The sequence below is a fragment of the Rhineura floridana genome, chromosome 9, assembly GCF_030035675.1.
Source record: "Rhineura floridana isolate rRhiFlo1 chromosome 9, rRhiFlo1.hap2, whole genome shotgun sequence".
In the NCBI taxonomy this organism is placed as follows: Eukaryota; Metazoa; Chordata; class Lepidosauria; order Squamata; family Rhineuridae; genus Rhineura; species Rhineura floridana.
Genome location: NC_084488.1, coordinates 70,860,430 through 70,885,792, shown reverse-complemented (window position 1 = coordinate 70,885,792; position 25,363 = coordinate 70,860,430). Strand labels below are relative to the sequence as shown.

General features: G+C 41.2%; 1 protein-coding gene across 3 annotated transcripts in view; it reads right to left on the bottom strand.

The window, feature by feature from the left end:
• SLC7A11 (solute carrier family 7 member 11) overlaps positions 1–10,648 on the bottom strand; it is an 87,567-nt gene extending 76,919 nt beyond the window's left edge. For 2 of the 3 annotated variants that reach the window (XM_061584983.1, XM_061584984.1), the window contains exons 1-2: positions 9,901–10,648; positions 6,362–6,488 (exon numbers count right to left, since the gene is read on the bottom strand). In XM_061584983.1, coding sequence (XP_061440967.1) covers positions 6,362–6,488; positions 9,901–10,177 — 404 coding nt within the window. In that variant the 5' untranslated portion in view covers positions 10,178–10,648. Of the gene's footprint in view, positions 1–5,857; positions 5,874–6,361; positions 6,489–9,900 lie in introns of those variants that run through there. The other variant, XM_061584985.1, reaches the window with a different exon arrangement.
• Between the last annotated feature and the right edge of the window lie 14,715 nt (positions 10,649–25,363).

Below are 25,363 nucleotides of genomic sequence, written 5' to 3'. Positions count from 1 at the left end.
AAATGAGGAAATGTCCCTAAAGAAACGTACTTTGCACAAAAGAAATCACAGGCAGAGATAAGAAACAAGTTATGCAATTAAATACAGAAGTGGCTCATCACGGAAAAAATAAAAATTGATGCATCTCTACTGACATCTTTTTGGCACCTGGTTGGCCACTGTGAGAACAGGATGCTGGACTAGATGGGCCACTGGCCTGATCCAGCAGGCTCTTCTTATGTTCTTATGGTTTTACTTCCCCACTCCATCCCATCCCTTTTCAGCTCCTGCCACACTACTTCGACTATCTTATATTTCTTTTGACTCTTGCCCCATGACTCGTCACATTGCAACAGGTGGGGGGGGGAGAAAATAACCATATATATCAACCCCATAGGGCAGAATGCTTCATTACCATGGTTTGGTGTGATGTCAGAACTGATCCAATTGTTCCTTCTCTAAACTGGTTTTATGAACAAAATGTTCAGCTCATACAAGAAAAACAGATGTTGTTGGACTCCAACTACCATCATCACATGGCCAATGGTCAAGATGTGAGTTGCAGACCAACAACACCCAATGGGCATCATGTTGGCTACCCCTGCAACATTGGATGGAGAAAGTCTGTCTAGCATCTCAACCAATTACTATGTTCTGTGATCAGCCAGCAAACCAGAATTCATAGTTGTAAGTGGCCATGCAAACTATTATTTGTGCTAACTATAGTTTGATAGGATGTCTGAACTGTCAAACCATAGTTAAAGCTACCTCTAGAAGTCACAGTCCTTAATGACAGCAGTGCCAAACAGGTGGAGAACAAAAGACCAGTAAGGAACTCTAAATCATAGGATGCATGAATAATTGAAAGCTCAAGTAATGATTTAGATCAGGGGTTCCCAAACTATGGTCCATGAGCTTCATTCAGGTGGTCCATCGTATGTCCACATTAAATATTCATATTGATTTTTAACTGCTTCTTTTTTTCTTATATTGTATTACAATTTGAATTCTATAGAATATGAATTGTAATACAATAAAATACAATAGGTTGTATTCAACTAAATCCTACTCAGAGTTGTAGGATTTCAAACCTATTAAAATTAAGTTAGTAATGTCCATTAACTTCAAAGTATCTACTCTAAGTAGGACTAGTGTTGAATATCAATAAAAGAAGCAATACAAATATAATTACAAATCACACAGCATCTAGCATAATGCATTGCAATTACTACAACAGCAGGTGGTCCACCAAGATCATCACCAATTTCCAAGCGGTCTGTAGAGGGAAAAGGACATCTTTGAATTGCTAGCGCTTACTCTGTTTCCTCATTCAATTAGGCTTTTGCTCCCATAGTGATCAAGGACTGTACTGGGTAGCCACATCCCTGCTGTCACATGCACTGACTAGCCACACCCCCTGTGCAAACACAGCACAAACATAAATAGAATAGTGCCTTCACATATAAAGCTGTATGTGTGAAGGTTTCCATGCAATCTGGAACCCTGTACAATTTTGATAAATATGCTACTTTCTGAGCCAGCTGTAATGAATCCCATCATGTATTCTGCCAGCTCTATCCTATAGCAGATTACAGCCAGGGCTACAGTGGAGGCAGGTGCTCCTAGTACTTATGCTAAATTCCCATAAGCCATCCAATGTTCCAGAAGAGCTTATTTACTGAACATGTGGAAGTGGCTTTCAGACATATATAGGGACACATATCCCAGTGTGGTAACTTTGAGCCTGGTACATTAAGGGGAAAATGTGTAACTCAGGAGCCCAAACATTGTTTGTGCAAATGAGCCCCCAAGGCAAGGTTGGAGAGCTTAAGGCCCAGGGGACTGAACGCAACCCTCTAGGTCTCTCTCCATGGCCCTCGGGACTGTCCCCAGTCCATGTTCCTCACAGGTCCTGAGGGTATTGCAGACAGCTTAATTATTTTTCTGCCCTTTGTCTCCCAAACTTAAGCACAGGTTTGTCTTTTTTCTCCCCCAAAAAGCAGATGATCTCATGCATATTTACTCAGAAGTAAGCCGTACCAAGATGAATGATAGGTGTGCATGGGATGGCAGCCTTAGAAGCTTGATCCCATGCACCTTTACTCAAAAAGAAGCCTGTGTTCTCTAGGATGCTGCCTTGCAAGTAAGCATTATGGTTCACATACTGGAAATCTTTCTTGGTTTTAACTCTCCTTATATCCAGGCTGTTGGGAAGAAAAGAAAACTTTTGCTTCAAGGGGAGGGTGACATTAACACTACTCTAGCATTTTTAAGACAAACCAATTTAGACTGCAATCCTGTATGCACTAAGGCTGCAGTCCTATCCACATCTATCATTGTTCTGGGGCGGCTTACTTGTGAGTAAATATGTATGGGATCAGTTGCTTGATGCCCCCTTTCATGTCCCCCTGCAAGAAATTGGAGAAGTAAACAAACTGGCAAAGTGGGGTGGTGGGGATAAGTGTCCAACTCTATGGGGAAATAGTATCTCCACCACCCCACTCTGCCAGCTTGTTCACCTCTGCACCTTTTTTCAAGAATGTGGAGTAAGATGGAGGGGTATTAAGTGAGCTAGGACCTGGGAAACAAGGGTTCACATCCTCACTTGGCTATGAAGCTCACTGGGTGACCTTAGGCCAGTCACTCTCTCTCAGCTTAATCTACCTCACAAGGCTGTTGTAAGTATAAATTAGGGAGGAGGAGAACTTTGGGCACCTTGAAGGAAAGCTAAAAGCTAACATAATTGTTTATGTATTTTGCTTTGTAAATTAATTTGAAATTAATTAAGCAGAAACTTAGCAGCTGAACCTCCTCTCCTGAAGATTGTGGCTGCAATCCTATATTACTGAGGAGAGGCTGAGGTTGGACTTCTCCCGCCGCCGCCACTACCACCACCTCCTCCTCCTCTTGCTGCTGCTGCTGCTGCTGCTGGCCGCCCAACTAGCTGGTGCAAACGGAGACATCGGTGAGGAAGATTCAGAGGGGGCCCCTCGGAGGCAGGTCCTCCTGGCCACGGAACCAGTCACTGGAGCTATGCAGATAAGGCAGAGTGGGCCTCTGATTTTCCCTATTGTGGGGGTCAGATGCAGTCCCCCATCAACATCAACACGACGGCCACCCTCTTTAGCCCCCAGCTAAAGCCTGTCCTGCTCTCTGATCACAACCTGCCTCCCAGAGAGATTCTCTGCCTTCAGAACAACGGACACACAGGCCCACCGAGGCTTGAGTCCTGGAGCCTCATAGCTGGCGGGTTCTTCCATTGCCCCCCCCAGGAGGAAGGAGAGGCAAGAGAAATGGTGGCAATCTGCACCAGGGGAGCTATAACGTTTTACCTGCTTGTCGCCCTCCTCCATGGTCAACATAATTTCCGTTTTCTGACACTTTCATAGAGCGGGGAGGGCGGCTTACGGGCTTCCCTTGGTGAATTATGACTTTTATACTGTGTTTATGTATATGGATATTGTTTATGTATTTTGCTTTGTAAATTAATTTGATATGTTTTTTATTGTACCTTGTGTATTCTATTGTAAACCGCTTTGAGATCTTTTAGATAGTAAGCGGTCTATAAATGAAAATAATAATAACCCAAGAGTAGGCCCCATTTATTCCAGTTGATTTTACTTCTCAGTAAACATGCATAGGCTTGGGCAGTGACGGGAAAGTTTCAAGAGGAGAAATTGGGAGATAGGAAGGCAAGATAGCAAATGAAAAGTAAATGAGGAGGTTCATTTGTGGGGACCCTGCAGCATCAGCCATCATCCCCTCTCGCTGGACGGGGACAGGGGTGAGGGGAGAGAAGGGGACTTCCTGATACACACCATAATCCTTCCTCACCCATCCAACACCACTCAGGACAGTCCATCCCTCCCCTACTTCTCTTACCACCACTTCAAGGGAAAGAAAGAGGGAGGAGTGAAGATGGACAAAAGATCCCATCTGACCAGTCAGCTCACTGTATCACGGGGAGGACAGGAGAAAGGCCCTGGGGAGAAAGCAGCCACTGCCTCCACTACTGGCTTTCCTGAATAGGGGAGATCAGCATTTGCCAGGACTCCTAGCAGTGCCTGGACCCCCAGCCCACAGCTCTGACCTCACTGAAAGGTGGAGACTTGGAGCAGTCATGCTAGACTAACTCATTTCATGGAAATTGAAGGGAAGGGGTTTGGGATTTACTCATTCCAGCTATCTGTCAGCAGCCCTGACCACGTGCAAAGCCCAGGCTTACATTATGTTGGAGCAGCTGCTGCTATTGCTGCAGCTCTTCAAAACAACATGGCAGACCACCAGCATGAAGCTCATCCTGGACCACCATTTGGGAACTTCTGCCTTAAGGTAATTTGGAGTGCGAATGCAGAGGGCATAGAAAGAGTTAAGCACTTCATTCTTGCTCTAACTTCCAGGCTTACAAAGCTGCTTTTCTTTCATAAAAACAAAACCAGAATTGGGGCACATTAGCATATCATGTGTACTTAGCCACTGAATATTTGTCTCATCCTTTTTTAAAGAAAGGATGTCAAACATTAACACAACAATTATTTTAGAGCAGAAACTTTGGCATAATTTTGGCAGAAAAGGTGCTCTAACTACAGACCTGGACAAGCATGTCTCGCAAGTCACTTGCCAATTTTAGTAATTTGAAAAGATTTTGCCTTTATTTGTTTTTTGTGTTGGTATGGGTAAGCACTTGCTAATCGATTCAGTGTTCTCAGAGTGTTGCCAGGAGAGTGACGCATCCCAAATACACATCAAGTTCATAGTGACTTAGCACAATTGTTGCTTTTAACCAAATCCTTTGTTGCTACAGCTTGTTATGTAAGTGTACGGAGCGATAACAGCTACTGAAATGAGCTGTTTAGATCCATTGGGGGCAGGGGAGGAAATGATTCAGCATGTTTGCTTCACGTGTGAATTACCTTACGCAGCACAAACTCCTCGCAGAATTAGGGTAAATAGATCAAGAAGCTAAACTGCCTACAGATAAATGTATTAACTACCCAGCCTCTTAAGCTGTATTTGTTTGCTGTGATATGAGAGCAATTTAAAATAGCATGCTAAACACTGGGTAATTCACATAACATAACTGGGCGTTATTTACTGCTTGTTTACTAATATAGCAGACTTAGCAGTACAAACTGTAGTTTTACAATGTTGTAAATGGGCAGCTAAGACTCTAAGAATGGAAGAATATTGGGGAGGGGGAGGACTTGTAGTGTTGAACCAGTTTAGCCAGCTCTACTTCTTTTTCACACAGGGAAAATGGCAGAGGAAGTGTAGTATTCTCTGATCACCCAGGGCAACAGAACACAATTTCAGTCTTACATTTTACTAAAAGACACCTACAAGTAAAGTTTCAAATTTGTTCATGACTGACCCAGATGAACATGTCTTGCTCAGGCACATCCATCAGTCACCCTCTTCTTTAACTCTCTGGTGTTGTCCAAACCGCTGTGTGTCCCCCTCAGTTTCCACTGTCTATCACATCCAACCCACTTAAAAATCTATCTACCAGAATTCTAATGGGGATATCTTTCTTATCAGAGAAAGCAGGGCATGAATTTAGAGTTATCTGTGTCTCCTCTCCAAAGACTCCAAGACTGAATACAGAATGTTACTATAAAGTTAATATTATATCTAAGCAGAATGGCAACATGAAGCATATTGAAATGTTAACCCTACCCATATTTGCCATGATCCCAGACTCTGCATGCACACAGTTCCATGTGCATTTAGGCATTTGTGGGTGGGTGGTTTTTTCCCCCTGACAGAACACAGTTGTCTATGTCCACTCACATCACATTTTAAATTGCTCTTTGACTTTCAAAAGCATGCTGGCAGTAGAACAAAAAAAAAAAGTGGGGGGTATACAGAGTTGACTTACCGTATAATGAGCAGTTCTACCCAGTAGTCCTACCTGACCAAACTATCAAACCAGATTTGAAGCAAATGTGCATGTGAATTCTGTGAGTGCATCAAGGGATTTGCTGGAACATGATAATTCATACCTGCCCTTAAAAAATTAGCATGCACTATATTTAGGTTTGGGGAATTACAAGGCTTGGATAGTTTTAAACCATAATTGTGATGCCACTTAAAGTCTGGGAATTATTAATGTTCCAACTTAGCTTTCTAGATCAAACAAAATTAAACATTTTGTTTAAGTATTGCATTTTAGAGTTTCTTAATTTTTACAAATTAACAATCAGTAGCCCAGCAATGTCAATACATAAAATCTTGGGAGGCAAGAAAGAGAAGCACAGGTTAAGAGACAGAACATAGTTGTCTATGTCCACTCACATCACATTTTAAATTGCTCTTTGACTTTCAAAAGCATGCTGGCAGTAGAACAAAAAAAAAAAGTGGGGGGTATACAGAGTTGACTTACCGTATAATGAGCAGTTCTACCCAGACTCTTACAAAAGCAGGTAGCGGGCCAAAGGCTTCCAGAATATACGTATAATGCCCACCAGATTTCTTTATACTTGTACCCAGTTCAGCATAACAGAGAGCACCTATGTAATTATAATTAATATTAAGACATACTGTTCGAACGATCAATCAAGTTTGTTTATCTAAAAACTTCTATAATGAATAGGCAGACTCTTGCCAGCAAGCCTATTATCATTCAGCAATTTTGCTAGCATACATTTATTTATTTTTATTATTATTATTAAATTTATATCCCACCCTTCCTTCCAAGGGGAGTCCATGTAGAAATGACATTCACTTTTATCCATCCTCCACTCTTCCAGAAAATGTCAACACAAGGCCAATTCACGTGAATACTTAGAGAGATTTTGGGGGGGGTAAATCCATTGACCTATCTTCTGATAGGGCGAGATCAACTAAGGCATACTTAGAGGAGATCCACTAAAATTAATAAACAGAGGTACATTGATTTCAATGGGTCTTCTCTGAGTATGACTTATAGCACAAACCAAACCATACCTACTCAGGAGAAAGCCCTATTGAATTCAGTAGGGATTGCTCCCAGATAAGTGAGATTAGGATTGCAGTTTTAGGTGGATGTCACCCAATTCATTTAGAATCACAGTGCACTAAATATCTGTGCACGAAGTCCCCTTACAATCACGTCTAGAACTCCTATAGCTGACTGTGTTGTTTCAACCAGCTGATTGTGGTTGCTCCGAATCTCTGTGCACAAGTGGCCATTATTCAAATTGTATTGAAAAAGGAAATAATTATTGTGATTTGGGGGGAAATGTGGCCAGAGGGATTATATTAATTTGGATGCCATTACTTTTTAATGTATGGTGTAATTCATAGCAATATAATCATAACTTTTGGTATATTGTTTTTAAGTTGTTGATATATGTTTTTACTTGTATATTGGATGTTTTTATGTTGTGCACCACCCAGAGAGCTACGGCTATTGGGCGGTATAGAAATATAATAAATAAATAAAATAAATAAACTAATATAAGTCAACAGTAAAACTATCAAGGGAAAGCATATTTCCTTGTACTGGGAACTTTTATCAATGGTTTGTACCATTATATCATAATATTACTGGATGTTCTCTTGGTCACATTTGAGTATTTCTGTCTTTTTACATTTGAATGTCGCTATTCAAATATCATATCTAAGGGCCATCAGTGTGGTTAAATAGGCCTAATAAAGTCACTTGCCTCACTAATTGGTTTTTTCAATTCAGTCAAATAGCAGTTAAAAATGTAAATGTACTGCCTTCAGTGACCCTATGAATAGGATTTTCATGAGACTGAGAGGCAGTGACTGGCCCAAGGTCACCCAGTGAGCTTCATGGCTATGTGGGGATTCGAACCCTGGTCTCCCAGGTCGTAGTTCAACACCTTAACCACTACACCACCCTGGCTCTCTAAATAGCAGTTAGCAGGCCAATTTTGTATATACAGATAGTGAAATTATTTAACATGCCAATCAGCATAAACGCCTTTTCTGAGAAAAAGTGCAATTTGAAAGTTTTCCTCTTACGTTAACTTTAAAGAATTGTAATGTTTACACGCCTACTTTTTATTAATTATTTTAAGAATTCTGTTACTGGATCTCTTGTAAAATCTCTGAGGGAGAAAAATGGAAGATAGATCAGTTTGAAGGCAGTGTCAATCAAATTGTAGTCAAAACTGTGTAGAGAACATTAGAAGGACCCTTACTAGCCAAATGTTTTTAGGAGAATTTAACACAAAATGTTAATTTATGTGTTACAAATTCAAGAAGAGTACATTTTATTTATGCTGTTTCAATCACAGCAATCCTGCATGTTGACACTCAATTAGAAAGTACCATAAACAGAAGCAAATTCTATCTTCTGTACTACTTATAATGATATTAGTTTGTGGCTGACCCTTACACAGTCCCTGTACAGAATTGTTGGCTCAACAGCTATATGTTCTGCCTCTGATCAAAATCCATTTTGACTTCATCCAGCTGTATGTTTAGCAAGGGTGGATAAAGCCTTTTCACTGATCTTTTAAGTGCACAGTAAATTGACACAGGGCGGCATTCACATATTCTACTACTTGAGCAGAGATTTTATACTCCTCTCTAGTTTGTCCACTGTTCTTAACACCAAAAAAGTAAGTCATCCAGGCTAACAATAATGCCTAAATAATAATGCCTATAGTTACACAGGGTTCGTTTGTTTATTTATTATTTATTTATTTATTTATTATTATTTGATTTACATCCCGCCCTTCCTCCCAGCAGCCCAGGGCGGCAAACAGAAACTCTAAAAACACTTTAAAACATTATAAAAACAGACCTTAAAATACATTAAAACAAAACGTTAAAAACATTTTAAAGGGTTAAAAACACTATTTAAAAAAATATTAAAAAGCAGTTCTAACACAGACGCAGACTGGGATAGGTCTCAACTTAAAAGGCTTGTTGAAAGAGGAAAGTCTTCAAAAGGTGCCTAAAAGATAGCAGAGATTTCAGCTTCTCTGAAATTAGCTTATTAAGGAAATGAAGAGACCCACTGTTTGATAGGTTTAAAAGTCCAGGATATGCCCAGTCTATTTCTTCATCTATATAGATGATAAATATTTTAGAAAGCTGGTTTAAAAAATATATATTGAGGAAAAAATTGAGCCAACTATAAATGTTGGCCTACTAGTCTTAATTTGAGTGCTCCGGATCCTATTTTTACAATGCAATCCTATACATGTCTCCTTCAGAGTAATCCTATTGAGGTCAATAGGACTTACTCCCAGGTAATGTATAGAATTTCAGACATTTCATGGACCTGTGCCAGAACTACAGATGTAATGATCAAGAGTTTTTCTAAACATATACAAGATGCCTGGCTTTAGCCGAAGTCTTCTCTAGCATTCCGGTTATAGGTAAAAGGTTCCAGGTCTCCATTCACAAATTCCAGGCAGACATGAGCTTCTATTTTAAAAAATAAATAAATAAATAAAATCAATTAAGAGTCTTCCTTCTCTACTCCTTTCTTCTTGCCATCAAAAAGTTCAACAGAAGTTTACTTCATTCACAATCAAATCTAACCAATGGGGAACCAGGTCAATCTCAGTGTACATTTCACAAGTGTTCTGAAGGACAAGAGGTTTGTCTCCCCCAGCTGCCAGCGTGCCATTACTTGTTCTATGGAACTCACAAAGAAAACCAATACAAATGGCAAACTTTATGACGTGATAAAGGAAATTCCTATCTCTCCAGTTACTCCAGGGAGTCATCAGAAACACTAGTTTGGTCTTAAAGTCCTTAGAACACTGCTCCACAGAGTTTTGCATGACAATCTGTATAGCTTACAGTGCTTGCCAAGCAGCAAAATAACCCCCCAATACTGAAGCAGTGTTCATTCTGAGTCTCAAATCAGGCTTTTGATCTCCAGTATCAAACATTTTTTTAAAAAAAATCCACCAGCTGCCCCAAAGGATCAATTATAAACTTTCACAAACTTACCAAAGAGCGAAAGGATGCCACAGACAGTCCACACAGTCAAGGACATTCCCACACTGCCTGTGTGCTCAAGGATCCCTTTGGGAGAGATGAAGATTCCTGCTCCAATGATAGTGCCAATTATAATTGATATCCCTCTCAGTAAAGTTACTTTCTTCTTCAGAACCACTTTGTCTCCCTGGACTGCCCTGGTGTTGTATTTTGAGGACAATTTGCCGTTAGATTGCCCCTGAAGGTAGCTGCCATTAGAGATTGTCGACACAGGAGGCTTCTTAAACATGCTTCAGTGCTACTCACACACTCCAAGAAAGAATGATTTTTAAAACTCTCCAGCAGGCACTTTCGTTCCTCTTTCTGCCTTTGTCTAGCTAATTGCTTCTACACACACACACACACACACACACACATTCACTGCCTGTAGCCTTTAAACCCGCTTGTGCCAACAGGTATAAAACTCATCAGGTGTCTCTTACTTTTTGCCACTACCTAAATGCTAGAGGAACACCTGCCCTTTCACACAGCTACCTTGGAGCTATTCTATCATTGGAAGTCAGCTCAGCTTCCGCATGGTCTTCTATATAAGCTCTTGTCATAGCAAGTTACTCTTGCTGAATGATGATGCAAATTCTCCAGGTTTGCATCAGCCATAGAAGAGTGCTGTGGCTCTGGCATTACTCAGCGCTTTTCTCTGTCACAGTAGCAGGATATTGCACAACTCACTTGAGTTCCATCAAACAAAGGAATCCTAACCAATCTCTAGTTAGCAAGTTACTACTATCAGCACACACCCAAATATTTAAAGAGACTCCTAATGAGAAACAAATGTCTGTTTTTAAAATACAGAGCAGTGCAGCTTGTAATGGGAATACAAACAGAGCAAAGATAATGAGTCATATTTGGATTATTTTCAAAGACTTTTTTTAACCTCAGCTATCATGTGCTAACATAGGTTGTATGCATTCTTTCCTATTTACATAGTTTCGTTGGACCTATTTCAACATTTTACATAAAGACTGCATACATTTACATTCAAGAGCACATGCTGGCCTCTTTGCTTCCTCTGTGTTGCCTAGCAACACAGTCAGTTCCGGCAAACAGTGTCTTGTGCCTATAATTTTGTAATTCTAACATACGTTTTGTTCTGGGATTCCCCCCCCCCCGATCCCTCCGTATTAAAAATACTCCTTTGGTCAAGTCACAATGGTTGTTAGCAGCTATTGTCTCTTCTTGTAAGTTTTGCCAGAGTGGAGACAGAGTTACTGAAGCAGTGGAAGTGAAGTCTCACTATTGTGGTGCTATCATGCTCTCCCAAGCAGATTTCACTTCACTTTGATTCCTGCCTCATCTGATTGATTAGAGCCCTTTTCACACCTGAATGCATGCATAGGCTGAATGCACAGACCTGGAGCGGTATCATGCCTGCTGGTTCTGCCTCTACCTTCTACATACAGTGGAAGTTCTGAAAGGATTGCTAGGTCTGTGGCCTCCAAAATTATTGGGCACAATCAGGCTTCCCATTAATGTGATCTTAACCCACTAGTTAAAAAATAGGATGTAGACTGTGGAGCAGAGAAGAGGCACACCAGCCCACAACTGGATCTAACCCTCAGAGGATTCCCAAACAGCTCATGAGGCCTCCACAGGCCTGATCCTTCCTTGGTTTCCCTGCTGGCTGCAGAGGACACTTGTAGGGGACTGATATAGATTAGAACCCTGGTATGGGGGAGGGTAGGCTTTAACGCTTTACCTCCAATTGAATTAGCAACAGAATCCCTCTAAAAAGCAATAGAAATGTTTAACAATTCTTCCAAAACTTCGCTCTTTCTTAAGCAAGGTAGTTTAGCTTCTATTCTCAGAGAGCCCGATGGTGGGATTTTCTTCTTTCCCTCTGGCAGAAATGGGGGACCAAGGGTTGAACTGTTTGTGGGTTATACACATTGTGCTGTTCTCCAGGCAAGGTTTGCGAATTAACAGACCCTAATACAGCTGGTATAGCACAATGGGGAGGAGAGCCTGGCTGGGAATCCAGAGTCTGTGAGTTCAAATCCCCGCTCGTGTCTCCTGGGTATAAAGGGCCGGCTAAAGATCATCCCACAGTGAGTGGCTCGGGGGTTACGTGCCCTGCCACCTGTGCAGCTGTGGGCAAGCTGCATAGTCCCAAGGAGCCCAGTTGCCCCCCAGCTGGCAGTTGTGGACAAGGAAGGGGCTGGCTTGTGCAGCTGTGGCCAGCTGAGCAGGTCCTAGCCAGCTGGGGAGGACTAGCCTCAGAGGGAGGCAATGGGAAACCCCCTCTGAATACCGCTTACCATGAAAACCCTATTCATAGGGCAGCCATAAGCCAGGATCGACTTGAAGGCAGTCCATTTCCATTTTCAGTACAGATGTGGGTTGAAACAGGCCACAGCTTTATTGATTACATGGCATGGCATTGGAGGCAGGACCAGCATCCCCTCAAACAACACACCTCAGAACAACTACTGAGGAAACCCTCAGAGTTGGCCAGAGTAAAATGGACTTAATGTGGTGTTTGCCAGGTATCTGGTGTCACACTGGCAACCAGAGTTACACAGTTTAACATCCATCCTCCCCCGAAGCTCAGGCCATACTGCCAGAGCCATCCCTGGACCCCTCTGGGGGTCCCTCTTATGTTAATTCTCCTGTCTAATGCCTTTCCACCCTTACCAAAGTCATGAGAAATTATATACAGTATCGCACCTAACAATTCCAGCTGTTTACTAAGAGAAAGGCAAAAACGACCCCCTATTTGGAAATGGGAAAAATCCTTTCTGGACATGTTAACCAGTGACTGCATAAAACCTTGGGAAGCTGTCTCCCAAGGGTGGTTGGGTTGGGTTGGGTGACTTCAGCAAGGGAGGGAATCCAAGAGGCTAAGATGGCGCTGCACCAGGCCTTTTAAACGCCAAGGTGCTGCCCATCCATGAGATCCCATGGGAACTTGTGAGAGCTCTGGTGCTCTTGCAAAACTTGGTGGGATCTTCCCCCTCTCTCGTCAGGGCCAGCTACGCAACCCCAAAACTGGGTCCCCATGTGCAACTGTGCCTGGAACTTGATTTGTACATATAATTTCAGAACTTTCTACATCTAATTTTATAGAAGAAAACTTTTTGTGCATGCCAGCAAACATGCTTCTAGTTTTTACAGTGACAGAACATCTATTTCTCCTAGCACTGGGAAGACACCATTTTAAAAAGTCCTTTGCCCATCTTAGCTTCGGAGAGAATGTAGGCATAGGAGTGTGTGTATAGGTGAGTGTGTGCGTTAATGTCAAGTCTTTGAAATAAGGGGCTATGCTCGGGGTGGCAGACAGAAAGGCAGGTTGTGCTCCCAAGCCTTTGGTTACCTATTCCTAACCAAGGAGTAGAAAGTGAGACAACATTGTATCTAGAAATTAAATAGATCAAGTCCATACATGAATTACGGTCATTTAATTTCCTGTGTTGCATTATTTACAGAAAGTTTTATCTTTGAAGTGATCACAAATAAGCCATTGTTTGTGAACTGTGTGAGTCACATATCCTCAAAGGCAGGGATGACTATCACTCTGGTTAAAAGTGTTCCTTTAACATTTGCATTGATGTAATATGTGGCATATTCTGCGTTCCAGTCAGCTTGAGGAGCAGGGAATTCATGGCTTGCCAGCTGAAAGGCTGACAGGAACTATTCCTCAAACAGCTAATCCATAAAGAAGAACAGTTCCTCCCCCAAAAACTTGATCTCTGGCATACAAAGGTGTAACAATCTAGCAAATTTAGCAATCTATACTCATGTGTGCAGGCAAAACAGAGGGACATTCAGATGGGCTTCCCCCATGACTTGGTCAGTGTTGTAATCCTAAACTGGAAATGTGGAGAAAAGGAACTATTATCCTATGAAAGTAGTACAAACCAGTGATCTCGGACCACGCTACCTATGCTAATCCTCTTTGAGAGAATGAAAAGAATTATAGTTAACAAAGGCACTACTTCTTACTGTTTCTTCATTATAAATAGCAACTTGCCTATCAAGATCAGTCCTAGGACACCAAGTACTTCAGTCATTAAAGAATTGCAAATACTGTGCCTACTACCTTTACCTTGAAATGTCTTCTCAAAATCTCTGTTTCTACAAGCATATCTTATTAGTGCCAGGCCCTGAAAAGGCTATTATCATACAACTACTAATTAATTATACCGGCTGTATTTTACAGCCACAAAAGTGGCTGTCCCCTATAGCTGGCATGGATTTTTCGCATTCCACGATGTTAAATTGAAAATACCCCTCAATGCTATTCTGCTGCTTCCCATAAGCATATTTCAAAACAAAACTTTACAAAACTCATAATCCTGAACTCAGAAACGCCTGATTAGCAACCCTGTAAGTTTTCATGGCAATACACACAACAGTCAGAGAGAATGGAGAGAGTTCAAAGTGTAAAACAAGAGACAAAAAATTCCAGACACTTTTTTCTGTCAGTGGCCTCATAATTTGTTGAAATTAATGAAAAATCAGCCATGTTCACAGAGTATCTGTAATACTATTACTGACCTGGCCCCATACACTGACCTTCATCTTCTACAAGTTAAAAATTTAAAAAAATGCATGGATGATATTTAATTAATATAAGAAACTTAACATTGAAGTCTATTATTACATCAAGCATGCTCAGTAAGAATCAACTGTCAGTGTTCCAAAAGCCAGACTCACAGCTGTTTGGCTTGGCTAATCAGGGGGGCACACCCACACCAAGTCTTTCTTTCACTTAAGACAATCATGACTTCCCCCAAAGAATCCTGGGAAGTGTAGTTTGTGAAGGGTGCTAGGAGTTCTTAGGAGACTCCTATTCCCCCAACAGAGCTCCAGTGACCAGAGTGGTTTAACAGTTAGCCCCTCTTCTGGGGATTGCAGCTCTGTGAGGAGAATAGGGTGTCTCCTAGCAACTCTCAGCATAATTCACTAACTACACTTCCCAGGATTCTTTGGGGGAAGCCATGACCGTCCAAAGTGAAATAAAGGTCTGGTGTGGATGTGGCCAGTGACAGCTTTGGTTTAGATTTGGGTGGAAGGCTACATGTGCCTGCTGTAGAACAAAAAGGTGGGGGAAAGCCTGAAAAACAATGATACTGTTCACAGTGTTTTCCTTTTGGAATGGAAAGGAAAGGGGCTTTCTCTCTGTCCAGTGCCTGCCCTCCCCCAAGTCAGTTCCATCTATCCTAAGTATGATTGTACAGGAGTAAATCCCACTGAACTCAAAAGGCATGCAAATGATCAAACCTGCTTCCCCTCTCTCCCTCCCCCATGGTCAGTTTTTACTTATTCCAAGCATGATTGTATGGGAGTAACACCTGCAATCAGCCCAAATAACAGAAACAAATTGTGTGCTGTGCTGATCTTGCTTTAGCAAGGAGGAAGTAACATTATTAAGACAGCTGATATAGTTCAGATAGTCACTTTAAATATATTTGATTTATTTTGCAATTTTAGTGAAGTTTCCTGTAGTAAATCATTTTCTTTTGCTTCTGTTTCTGTAAATATGTGAACAGCAGCAACACTTTGCAAAATTTACACTAAAAAAACTCCAAAAACAATTGTGGAATAATGGCACTGACTATTCTGCAGAGTAGGCTCCAATGGATGTGAGGAGTATCTCAGTTTGCACAAGATAAAACAGTGGGAAGTGAAATATATTCTAGCAAATTACTAGGTGTGCTCCATGTTTTTAATTGACCATGCCCACATTTCCTTAAGTGAAGTGGTTTAAGCACAGCAGGCTGACAACATAAATCTTGGGCAGGCCAAGTTTCTTTTTTACAACAGATAGATTCGTTGCTTAAGGAACAACATATTGTAATCAGTCTGATAATACATCAAACTTCATTTTCAGATTGAACTGTTAATACATCCAAAATAGAAAGAGAGCATAACCTCCTGTTTGAAACACAAAAGGCTGACTTCACCATCATATGACACTGACCAATAAAAAGGCTTTGAAATTAATAAAAATAAATTTGACACATATTTCTGGGACGAATAATGAAATAAATATAATTTTCTAGGTCAGATTCTCCATAGAAACAGTAGTAGCACAGGAAAGAAGCAAAGTAAGAAGAACACCAACAAGCATACAAAAAATGGTTTGAGATGGCAGGTGTTGCCACCACTCACCATATGCTCAGAGGCACGTTACCAAATTCTTCCAAGCTACACAGCAAGGGGATTGGACTGTGAAAGACAACCCAAATTGTGTTTGCATTTTGACAAATTTGTAGGGCAGTACAATATCTAAGAGAGGAGGTCAGGTCTCCTGCTCCCCTGGTGCATTCACTAGAGCTGCTCAATTTCCCTGCTTTTTAAAGATATTTGATAGAAATATCTGTTAACTCTAAGTATGTTCTTAAACCACAATGTTTTTTGCCTACTAGTGAATTTATTTAATAATTCAACACAAGAATCAAGCACAATGCTAAGCAGATATGTCTCTGCCTTGACCGACTATCAAAACTAGAGAGGTTATAGAGAGATAAAATGCAAAAGAAAAGGGAATGAGGAACTCTCCATGCTGGATTACGATGGGAGGGGAAGGGTTGTGAGCAAATATATTACATTGATTCCGTACACAGTTTGGTTTACAAATTGTATCATTTTTCCTCCTCACTGCTATTCTTGCTACAAGTAGTCTCATTGAACCACTGACTTCACACTCCGGGAGCCACTGTCTTAAATTTACCAGGAACGTGCCAGCATTCTGCCATACACATGCAGCCACATACAAATGGGCACACAAGCACCACCATTTTGGGTGTGGCCATTAACTTGAGCTACAGCTGCCAAAGGTATGAAGCTTGGCCAAGTATCTTTCATTTGCGTAAGTGCAAATAGGTATTTAGAAGGGCCTTAAGTGGTAAAAATGGCCAACCCCAAAACAAATTCGACCATATGCATTGATGGTGTTTGAGTAAGTGTACAAGTGGAACAATCTGATGAAATCTTGACCAAAGAGGCGCTGAGGAAGAATATGGATGATGAGTCATAGTGACTTAGGTTTATTCTATTCTTTTCCAAAAAATATATGGGAATCTATGGGAATGCTCTGAGCAAAAGAACTTTATCCATGCACAATCTAATGGGGAAAAGCATACAGTGAAATTGATTGTTAAGCTGTGGTGTTAGTCATGATGCAACTCGGCAACTAAATTGCAATCATCAAACCACAGTAGGAAGAGAGGCAGCCAATCCTCCAAAATATTCCCAAGCACATGCTAGGATATTTCCAAATCTGCCCAAACATCCAGAAACTGGTCATCCTGCCTTTTAAAAGTTTTTTTTTTTTTAATCAGGATAGTTTTTACTCATTGATTTCTTTTGCCATTTCCTCTTTAGGGTGGTGTTAATTTGTATAGAAAGAGAATCTAAGACTTAAGACCTCTCTAGATAACCCTATTCTAAATAAGACTAGTTGTACCTAAATAACCTAAGTTCCATTGATTTCAACAGTATGTAACCATCTTTCTTTGGACTCAAGTTATTGTCTAGAGACTCTAGAGAAAGCCCCAGAGCCACCAAGCACCGCCTGCCCGTCTTCGCCACCACATCATTTTTTACCGCCACCCTCCCCACTGGGCCTCTCATTGTCCAGCCCGGCCATGATGGCGGACATGTACCAACTCTCTGACGATATGAGCTCTGGGCAGATCCAACTATACTGAGCAGGCCACCTCCCTTTCCTCTCAGAGCTCGTCATTTCCATCTCTCCCTCAGGCAGAACCACCCACGCCGAGCAGGCTTCTACTTCTTTCTTCTCCTTTCTTTCTGAGCCCGTCGTTTCCACCTTTGCAATGACGTACGAGAGCTGGAACGTCCACTGCTTCATCGCTGTGATCAAGTTGAAGTACTGCTTACTGTGGACACTGTCTATGTTGGCAAAAAGCTGGACTGCTATATTTCTATATATTAGGACTGGCAAATGCAGTACCAGCAGGACACCTCAGTGGTATCATGTTTTGATGTCAACATATTGATGTATGAACTAGTAGACATTGTCTAATTGTTAGGAATTTATTAGGAAAGTGTTAGGAAAGTGTGATTTGTTGTATTTTCATTGAAAGATGTTATTGTTGCTTTTTAATAATGTAATTAAGTTGTTAATCAAATTTTGTAATTTGTACTGTTTTTGATATGTATTTCTATATTTGTGTTTATTTTTTCTAATCCGCCTTGAGAGCCTTTTGGCGAAAAGGCATAATAATAATAATAATAATAATAATAATAATAATAATAATAATAGATGTCCCAAGTCTGAAACAAATGCATGTTTTCAATCAATGTATGGGGGGAAATTACCCGTCAGGACCTCCATGTGTTGATTATGTCTTGTGAACAGAGCCTAAATGCATCCAAGCTGTATTCAGTTTCTCTCTAAATGTGAACTATATCATGCAGACAGAGGCTGCATACACATAATACTTTATTGTAGAATCAATGGACACTTAATTCCTGTTTTTTCTACATAATCCATGCACAATCTAGAATAGATCTACTGCATATTTTTTGCCCCTGAAAAGAGCCTCTTGAGAAAATGGTTCCATTCTGAAAATAAAAGCTCATTGCAGATTGATTCTGCATTACCCCCACAGTGTGTTCATTTAGAAACAGATGAAAACAGATGTAGACAATCCTAACAATGTGTGTGGGGGGGTATCCACACCTGCCCAATTACATTGCGGGCGGGTTTATACTAAGATCGCAATCACCACTTGCTTCTTCATTCACCTGGAACATTTGCAGGGAGGAAAAGACATGGATAACCTAATCAAGGGGAGGGTTTTCAAACACGTAGCAGGTAACCAAACCCACCCTTGTGGATGGCAGGATCTAGAATCAATCTAGATTGAGAGTGAGCATGAACTATTCTGGACTGATAAATACTACATTTTGTGCTACAAATGGATTAATGTACACACAGCCAGAGTTTGCATTCAGGCAGCTTCTAGCTACATAAATTCTACTGAGACATGATCAATATGTGGAGATTGAAGCAGGGCCAGCAGGCACAGTCAGTCCCTATCTCTTTCCTATGTTGTCTTCACACACTTCTGTTGTGTACAAAGGGCTACAATTACACAAACTGTAATCATCAGAAGACTCTAAATCCCAAGTGACTGGCAGAAAATGAGAAAATGAGAAAATTATATTTTTAATTTTGAGAAGGTTAAAGGGTACAAAATTGCAGAACACCGCTTTAACAATTAGTTTGTCAAATTAAGTGGATGGTGTAAATTCCATTACATATGAATCTATGAGAACAACTGAGTTTGTTCTAGTATAGGGGTACAGCCTTCCAACATCTCACATTCTAAATGTTAAAACAGGGGGGGGGTACTGAAAGAGAGTATCATTTCAACCAGCATCACATCCTTACACACACATCATTGAAACTGAAATAGATGTAATCACCAATCTGGTGCATGGGAAACTGTAACTGGGTAGATCTACATCCATCCAGTTTTAACACATTTGCATGAAAAGATATATTAAATATTTTTAAAAAACTTTAGGAAACTGGTTCACTAGAGAAGCTAAGCTAGACTAGACTAGACAAACAAGAGAGATGTGGTAATTCAAATGCTCATATATAATTGACATGCCCATACTAGAATTGATATCTCAGTTCCCAATTAGTGTGGCTAGGAGCTTTGGTAAGATGCAAAGTAGCTCAAATGAGGATGCTCTGCGTTTTAGCTCTGAAGTTTTTCTCAAAGCAGGATCAACACTTGAGGAAACGTGCTTCTTTGTACTTTATAGAGCTGCTTTCTATTGCCAATGTTGTCTGAAAATGGGTCAGAACTAGGGATGGATGAGAAATTTGATTCAGTTCACATTTCAAGCTGAATCTATCAAATTTTTAGGAGTTGGCTTCTAGGGTCATAGGATCTATGTGACAGGGATTCATCTTTCTTCTGAATGCCCAAACAAATAATAGCTCTTATTCTTTATGTATGCAGCGTACAGGGCTGAGAAAATACAAAAAGTGTTGGGTCCTCAGCTCTTTGATACCTGCATGGCTAGTCATGGGGGTGCAACATGCAATAGTCATTCAAGTTTCACTTTTTTGATGGCACACAGCAGCAACAAGCTTATCTCCACTGATTCTTTATGTTGTGCCAGCTGTTCAAAACCTAGCAGCATGGCTAAACCAACTCAACACCAAATAGCACAGCTTAAAGTCACCACTGCTGTCCGAAAACTACAGTTACAATGCGTGCAAAGGATCATAAGAACATAAGAAAGCCCTGCTGGATCAGGCAAAAGACCTATCTAGTCCAGCTTTCTGTTCTCACAGCGACCAAGCAGATGCCTATGGAAAGCCTGCAAGTACTCTCCCCGCATGTGATTCCCAGCATGCTACCTCTGAACAGGGGTGTAGTCATCCAGGGTTGCACGGGATCATAGACCCCTTACATTTTTAGGAGCAGGGTCCTAGCCAGGTCCCTATATACAATCATGAAAGGGGAGTGTGTTAGCCACTGAGAAGAATCCTTGTCCATTTGTGCTGACCGGAGCCAATCAGAGTGAAAGGAGGTGAGTCAGCCACCAGGAAGACTCTTCTCAGTAGCTAACACACAGCCTCCCCTTTCATACTGATTGGCTTCTAGAGACATCTGTTGTAGCGGAGTGTGGACTCGGAGAAGATATGGAGAGCAAGAGAGTGGAAAGGGGACGTGGCTGCAAGGGGACGTGGTGTGACTATCATAAAGGGACCCCGCACTTCTGAATTTGCCACTACACTACTTCCTCCGACACTGGAGGGAGAGCACAGATATCATGGCTAGTAGCCACTGATAGCCTTATCCCATGATTACAAGATATAATTAAGATTAGAGGAGTAAAGAAAATAAGCACTTCCCAAATCCATTCTCCTAAAGTGGGTCAGGGCTCTTCAGAGGAAAGATTGTCAGACTACATGCTTCTAGAAGACTTAATTTATATGCTCTTGGAATCTGTAGCATGACAGTGGACTGTCTATTTCTATTTGATATGAATTTAGTTTGTAAATATTCTTTTCTTAATTTTTCCTTTCTCTGCATATAGATTGCCAATACTCTTTCCCTAGCAAAATGAACTAAGAATCTTGTGGCGTCCATTTATTATGGCATCATCTTTCATGAACTAGAGTGCACTTCATCAGATACATGAAGTGTTATCCTGAGTTACAGGTATATAAACAGTTCACATCCCACAAGACAAAGCACTTGAAGGCTGTGGGCATGGCCCATGAGCGGCATGATCTAGGGAGAAGGAAGTGGCCTGGGAAAGAATCGTGAAGGCCAGATAAAGAGGCCCGATGGGCCGCTTTTGTTCTTCAGGCCTGAGGGTTGCCCACCCCTGATTTATTTAGTATCCCGCCTTTCTTCAAAGGAGTTGGTGGTAGCATACAACCCTGTGGGGTAGGTTAGGCTGAGAGATCATGACTCAATCAAGGGCAGCCAGTGAGTTTTGGGGCTGAGCTAGGATTTGAACCTGCTCTAGCCACATTACCACCCTGGTTCTCACAGGGAAGTTGTTGTGCATCCACATTCACTTATGTGAGCCTTGTTTCATGTGTTTCATGAGTATCAGAATGATCCCATCTGGAAAAACTCCACACACCAAATAAATCAATGCAAATGCTAGTATATAACAGGCATGAAAAAATGAAATGTTTTGCTTCACATTTCCAAAATTTTAGCTGATTTCATTACCAAAAAGGGGAGAACACTTCAGGTAAAGTTTTTCATTATTGTTTTTGGCACATGATAAATTTGGGATCTTACTACCATTAAAGAAAGAAAAACCCCTCATATTTTAAACCAATGTGCAGTGAGTTCAGATTGCAGTTTTCATGAGATAAAACAACTGAGTTGTCTATCTTTTGTTTCTGTTGTTGTCTCAAATATGGCATAAAGCATAGTTTCTCATACATGGAGAAAAACAAGATTCACTCTCACTTTCCAGGCTAGTAGGTTCACCTTAAGAGAGACCTTTCTTATGAGTTGTCTGTAAGGGAAGCACTATTTCAAGGCCCAGGGTCACCATGACGCAGTCTCAAATGGCCATCACATCAGGTATTACAATTCCATTTTAGGAGACAACTCACAGAACCAATATTTTCCTCATGATTTATTTAAGAGCTCTGTCCATGACAGGTGAAGGGGAGCAGGAGAGAAGAGCCCAAAGGAAAACAAATCTACAGAAGCAGCTCTATATATCAACCACTGAATATAGAATAGAAATTCTCATTTCTTACCCATTTAATATTAGAAGAGAAATGTCCTAGAAAATATCAGATAGAGACCAATTCCTCATTGGTTGGGACCTAACTGTTAGCATTGGAGTTGAATGCTGGCAGAAGCAGAAATGTAACAGGATCCCAGTTGAAGGAGCACACTTTACCTTGGATACACTGAGACTCTGGCTTTAAGAAAAAAGTAAGCTGGCATTTTATTAAAGGAAATACATGTTTGATAGGAAAGATCCTTAGTTCTGGTTAACTAAGGTGGAGATGCAACAAGGCATGCTTGTTCCTGTGAAGAGAGACCCACAAAGTCTCCTCTCAAAAGGAGGGGTGGAAGAGAAAGTGAGGTCAGCAACCCTAACAGTGCCAGTCTAGCACTGGTAGATCAATACAGGTTAGAAGGGAAAGAACAGTCTAGGAAGCATGGTGTTTTTTCTCTCTGTCTAATGTATCCCTTGCAGACCCATCAGCTTTCAGTCCAAGCTGAGTTGCACCTCAACACTTCCAACATGAACTTTCTTTTCATGAGTGGAATAGGGACATTCATGGAACTGGGCTTTCCCACCTCTCTCTTCCCCTTGCAGCTTCCCATGCCCCACAATAATCTGCTCCTGGAGCTTGGTGGATTACCTGGAAATAATGTGAATAGCTGCAGATGGACGAGGAGTCAATATATACCATCCCTTGAATGGAGAAGCAATAGGATCCAGACCAATATGTCCATAAAAGACCTAAAGTGATAGTTAATACTAATCCTACTCAGAGTAGACCTATTGAAATTAATAGCACTGACTAATTTAGGTTTATTAATTTTAATGGGTCTAACCTGAATAAGATTTAGTTGAATACAACCCCCATTATATCAGCATAGCTCACGTCCAGGTTCAGGACCTTAAATTCCTGGTATTCTCTTCTGCAAGAGGAAAATGCTCAGCACAAACATACAGTTTCCATTGCAGCCACAGAACATTTGCATTCTCACAGAAGAAAAGCATGTGCATTCATTGAGCTGTGTGTATGCAATCAGAGCCACAGAATCAACCATCTACTTAAGACTATGCTGTATGATGTAAATAATATCATATCACTCTCTCTTATACCAAACTCAAGTAATGAATGCCCACAAGATTGGGGGCAAAATGAGACCACTGAGTAATCAGTAAGCTCAAGGGTACTCCAGGGTTTGCAAAGGTATGTAAAAAAAATAAAAAAATGAAAAATAAAACCTAAGGGAGCAATTCATTCCCTCCAAAACAGCTGAATGAGAACTGAGCATGCTCAATATCTATGGAATGTTGAACGTCAATTGGAAAAGAAATGTGGAATGGAACCTTGGAGGACATGTCTGGTTGACTGGCTTAAAAGCTTTATTTATTGTTTAGAAACAGGAGCACTTCCATTAGAAGATGAGAATATGAAAAAAAATGAAATGGACTGCCTTCAAGTCAATTCCAACTTATGGCGACCCTATGAATAGAGTTTTCATGATAAGCAGTATTCAGAGGTGGTTTGCCATTGCCTCCCTCTGAGGCTGAGGGGCAGTGACTGGCCCAAGGTCACCCAGTGAGCTTCATGGCTGTGTGAGGATTCGAACTCTGGTCTCCCAGGTTGTAGTCCAGCTCTCTGACCACTACATCACACTGGCTCTCTGATGAGAATATAGTGCTACATTTTGTTGTAGATTCCACATAAGCCCTATTCAGGCGTGATAGTGTCCATGTAGATGACCACAGGAGCAGAGAGCAATCCTATCCTTGACCTCTATCAAGCACAAGATCAGCAAATTAGCAGCACTGAATCTTTCAAATGGACTCACTGACGAGTTTTTTAAAAAGCATAGGCTTTTTTCATATGTCAGAACAATTCAAAACAGAGTGCATGATAGGATTTTGTTTTATAAACAGTTACAGTTTGCAAACAGAAAGCTAAACTGACCGCTTTATGTTGTTAGGTTTCAGAAATGAGAGTTACTTAATATGGGGCATAACAGAATCCAATTCTGACAAAAGGCATCCAACTGAGATGGATTATATCAATTCCCAATAAGGAAATGACATCCAATTTTGACATAAAGAAGGTGTACATCAATAAACTTTTGGAAATCAAGAATAGGAGGAGCCAATGACACCATGGAAGCATTCATCAATGAACTGGGCAACATGAATCTTATATTCAGGATGCCACATAAGTTTTCAGTATCTGTTGGGAATTGGCAGGGGACAGGAAGATCACCTTTTCCTCTGGAAATCTAAGGGACAAGGTACAAATGATGTGCAGTTGTGTGTAACTTTGCTTCAACATTTTAAAAACAAAAAGCATAAGAACATGAAAGCCTGCTGGATCAGGCCAGTGGCCCATCCTGATCTCATAGTGGCCAGCGAGACAACCATGGGAAGCCAGTAAGCTGGACCAGAGTGCAACAACACTCTCCCTGAAGTTTCCAGAAACTGGTATTCGGCAGCATACTGCCTCCAACGGTGGAGGCAGCCATGTAGAACCAACAGCCCTCTGAGCAGGACAAAAAGCCAGCAACACTGAGCTTCCTCTGATAACTGATGCCATTTAGAACAAATGACCATATGAACAGGAGACAAAAGGAGCAAGGTGACCTGCCACCATTGCCATTTCTATGTGGGAAGGTCCATAGGTTAGTGGTAGAACATCTCTTTTCCAAGCACAAGGGCCCAGATTCAGTCCCAGGCTTCTCCAGGAAGGACTGGCAGAGACCCCTTTCTGGAATCCTAGGAGAAGGAAGCCTATAGAAAGCTAGTTTTCAACACCACCCTAGCAGGAAAGCTTCAGGGGACACTGTAAACAAGGCTAAATTCCAGTCAGAGAGAAGGGGGGAAAGGAAACTCCACCGATACATACAGGAAGAGAGTCAGCTCAGTCCTTGCTAAAAAGGGCAGCTTCAGCCTTCCTTAAACACAACCACAAGCTCTGTTTCCCTAGGTTAAAGAAAGGTCAGGCTGTTCTAGGTGGGAAAACAACAAACAAAAAAGACTTGCCTGGAAGGCGCAGCCCCTTGCTTAGATTAAAAGCAGCCAAAAGCTTAAACAGCCCCACCCCTCGCTCAGGAAGGAAGCCTGCCTTCCTGCCTTCAAAGGAAGGAAGCCTGAGAGAATACTAAAGAGTTAAGCCCCAGCTCATAGCCATCAGCCTCAAGTAACACATCATTGGCTGGCAGCAGTAGCTGGG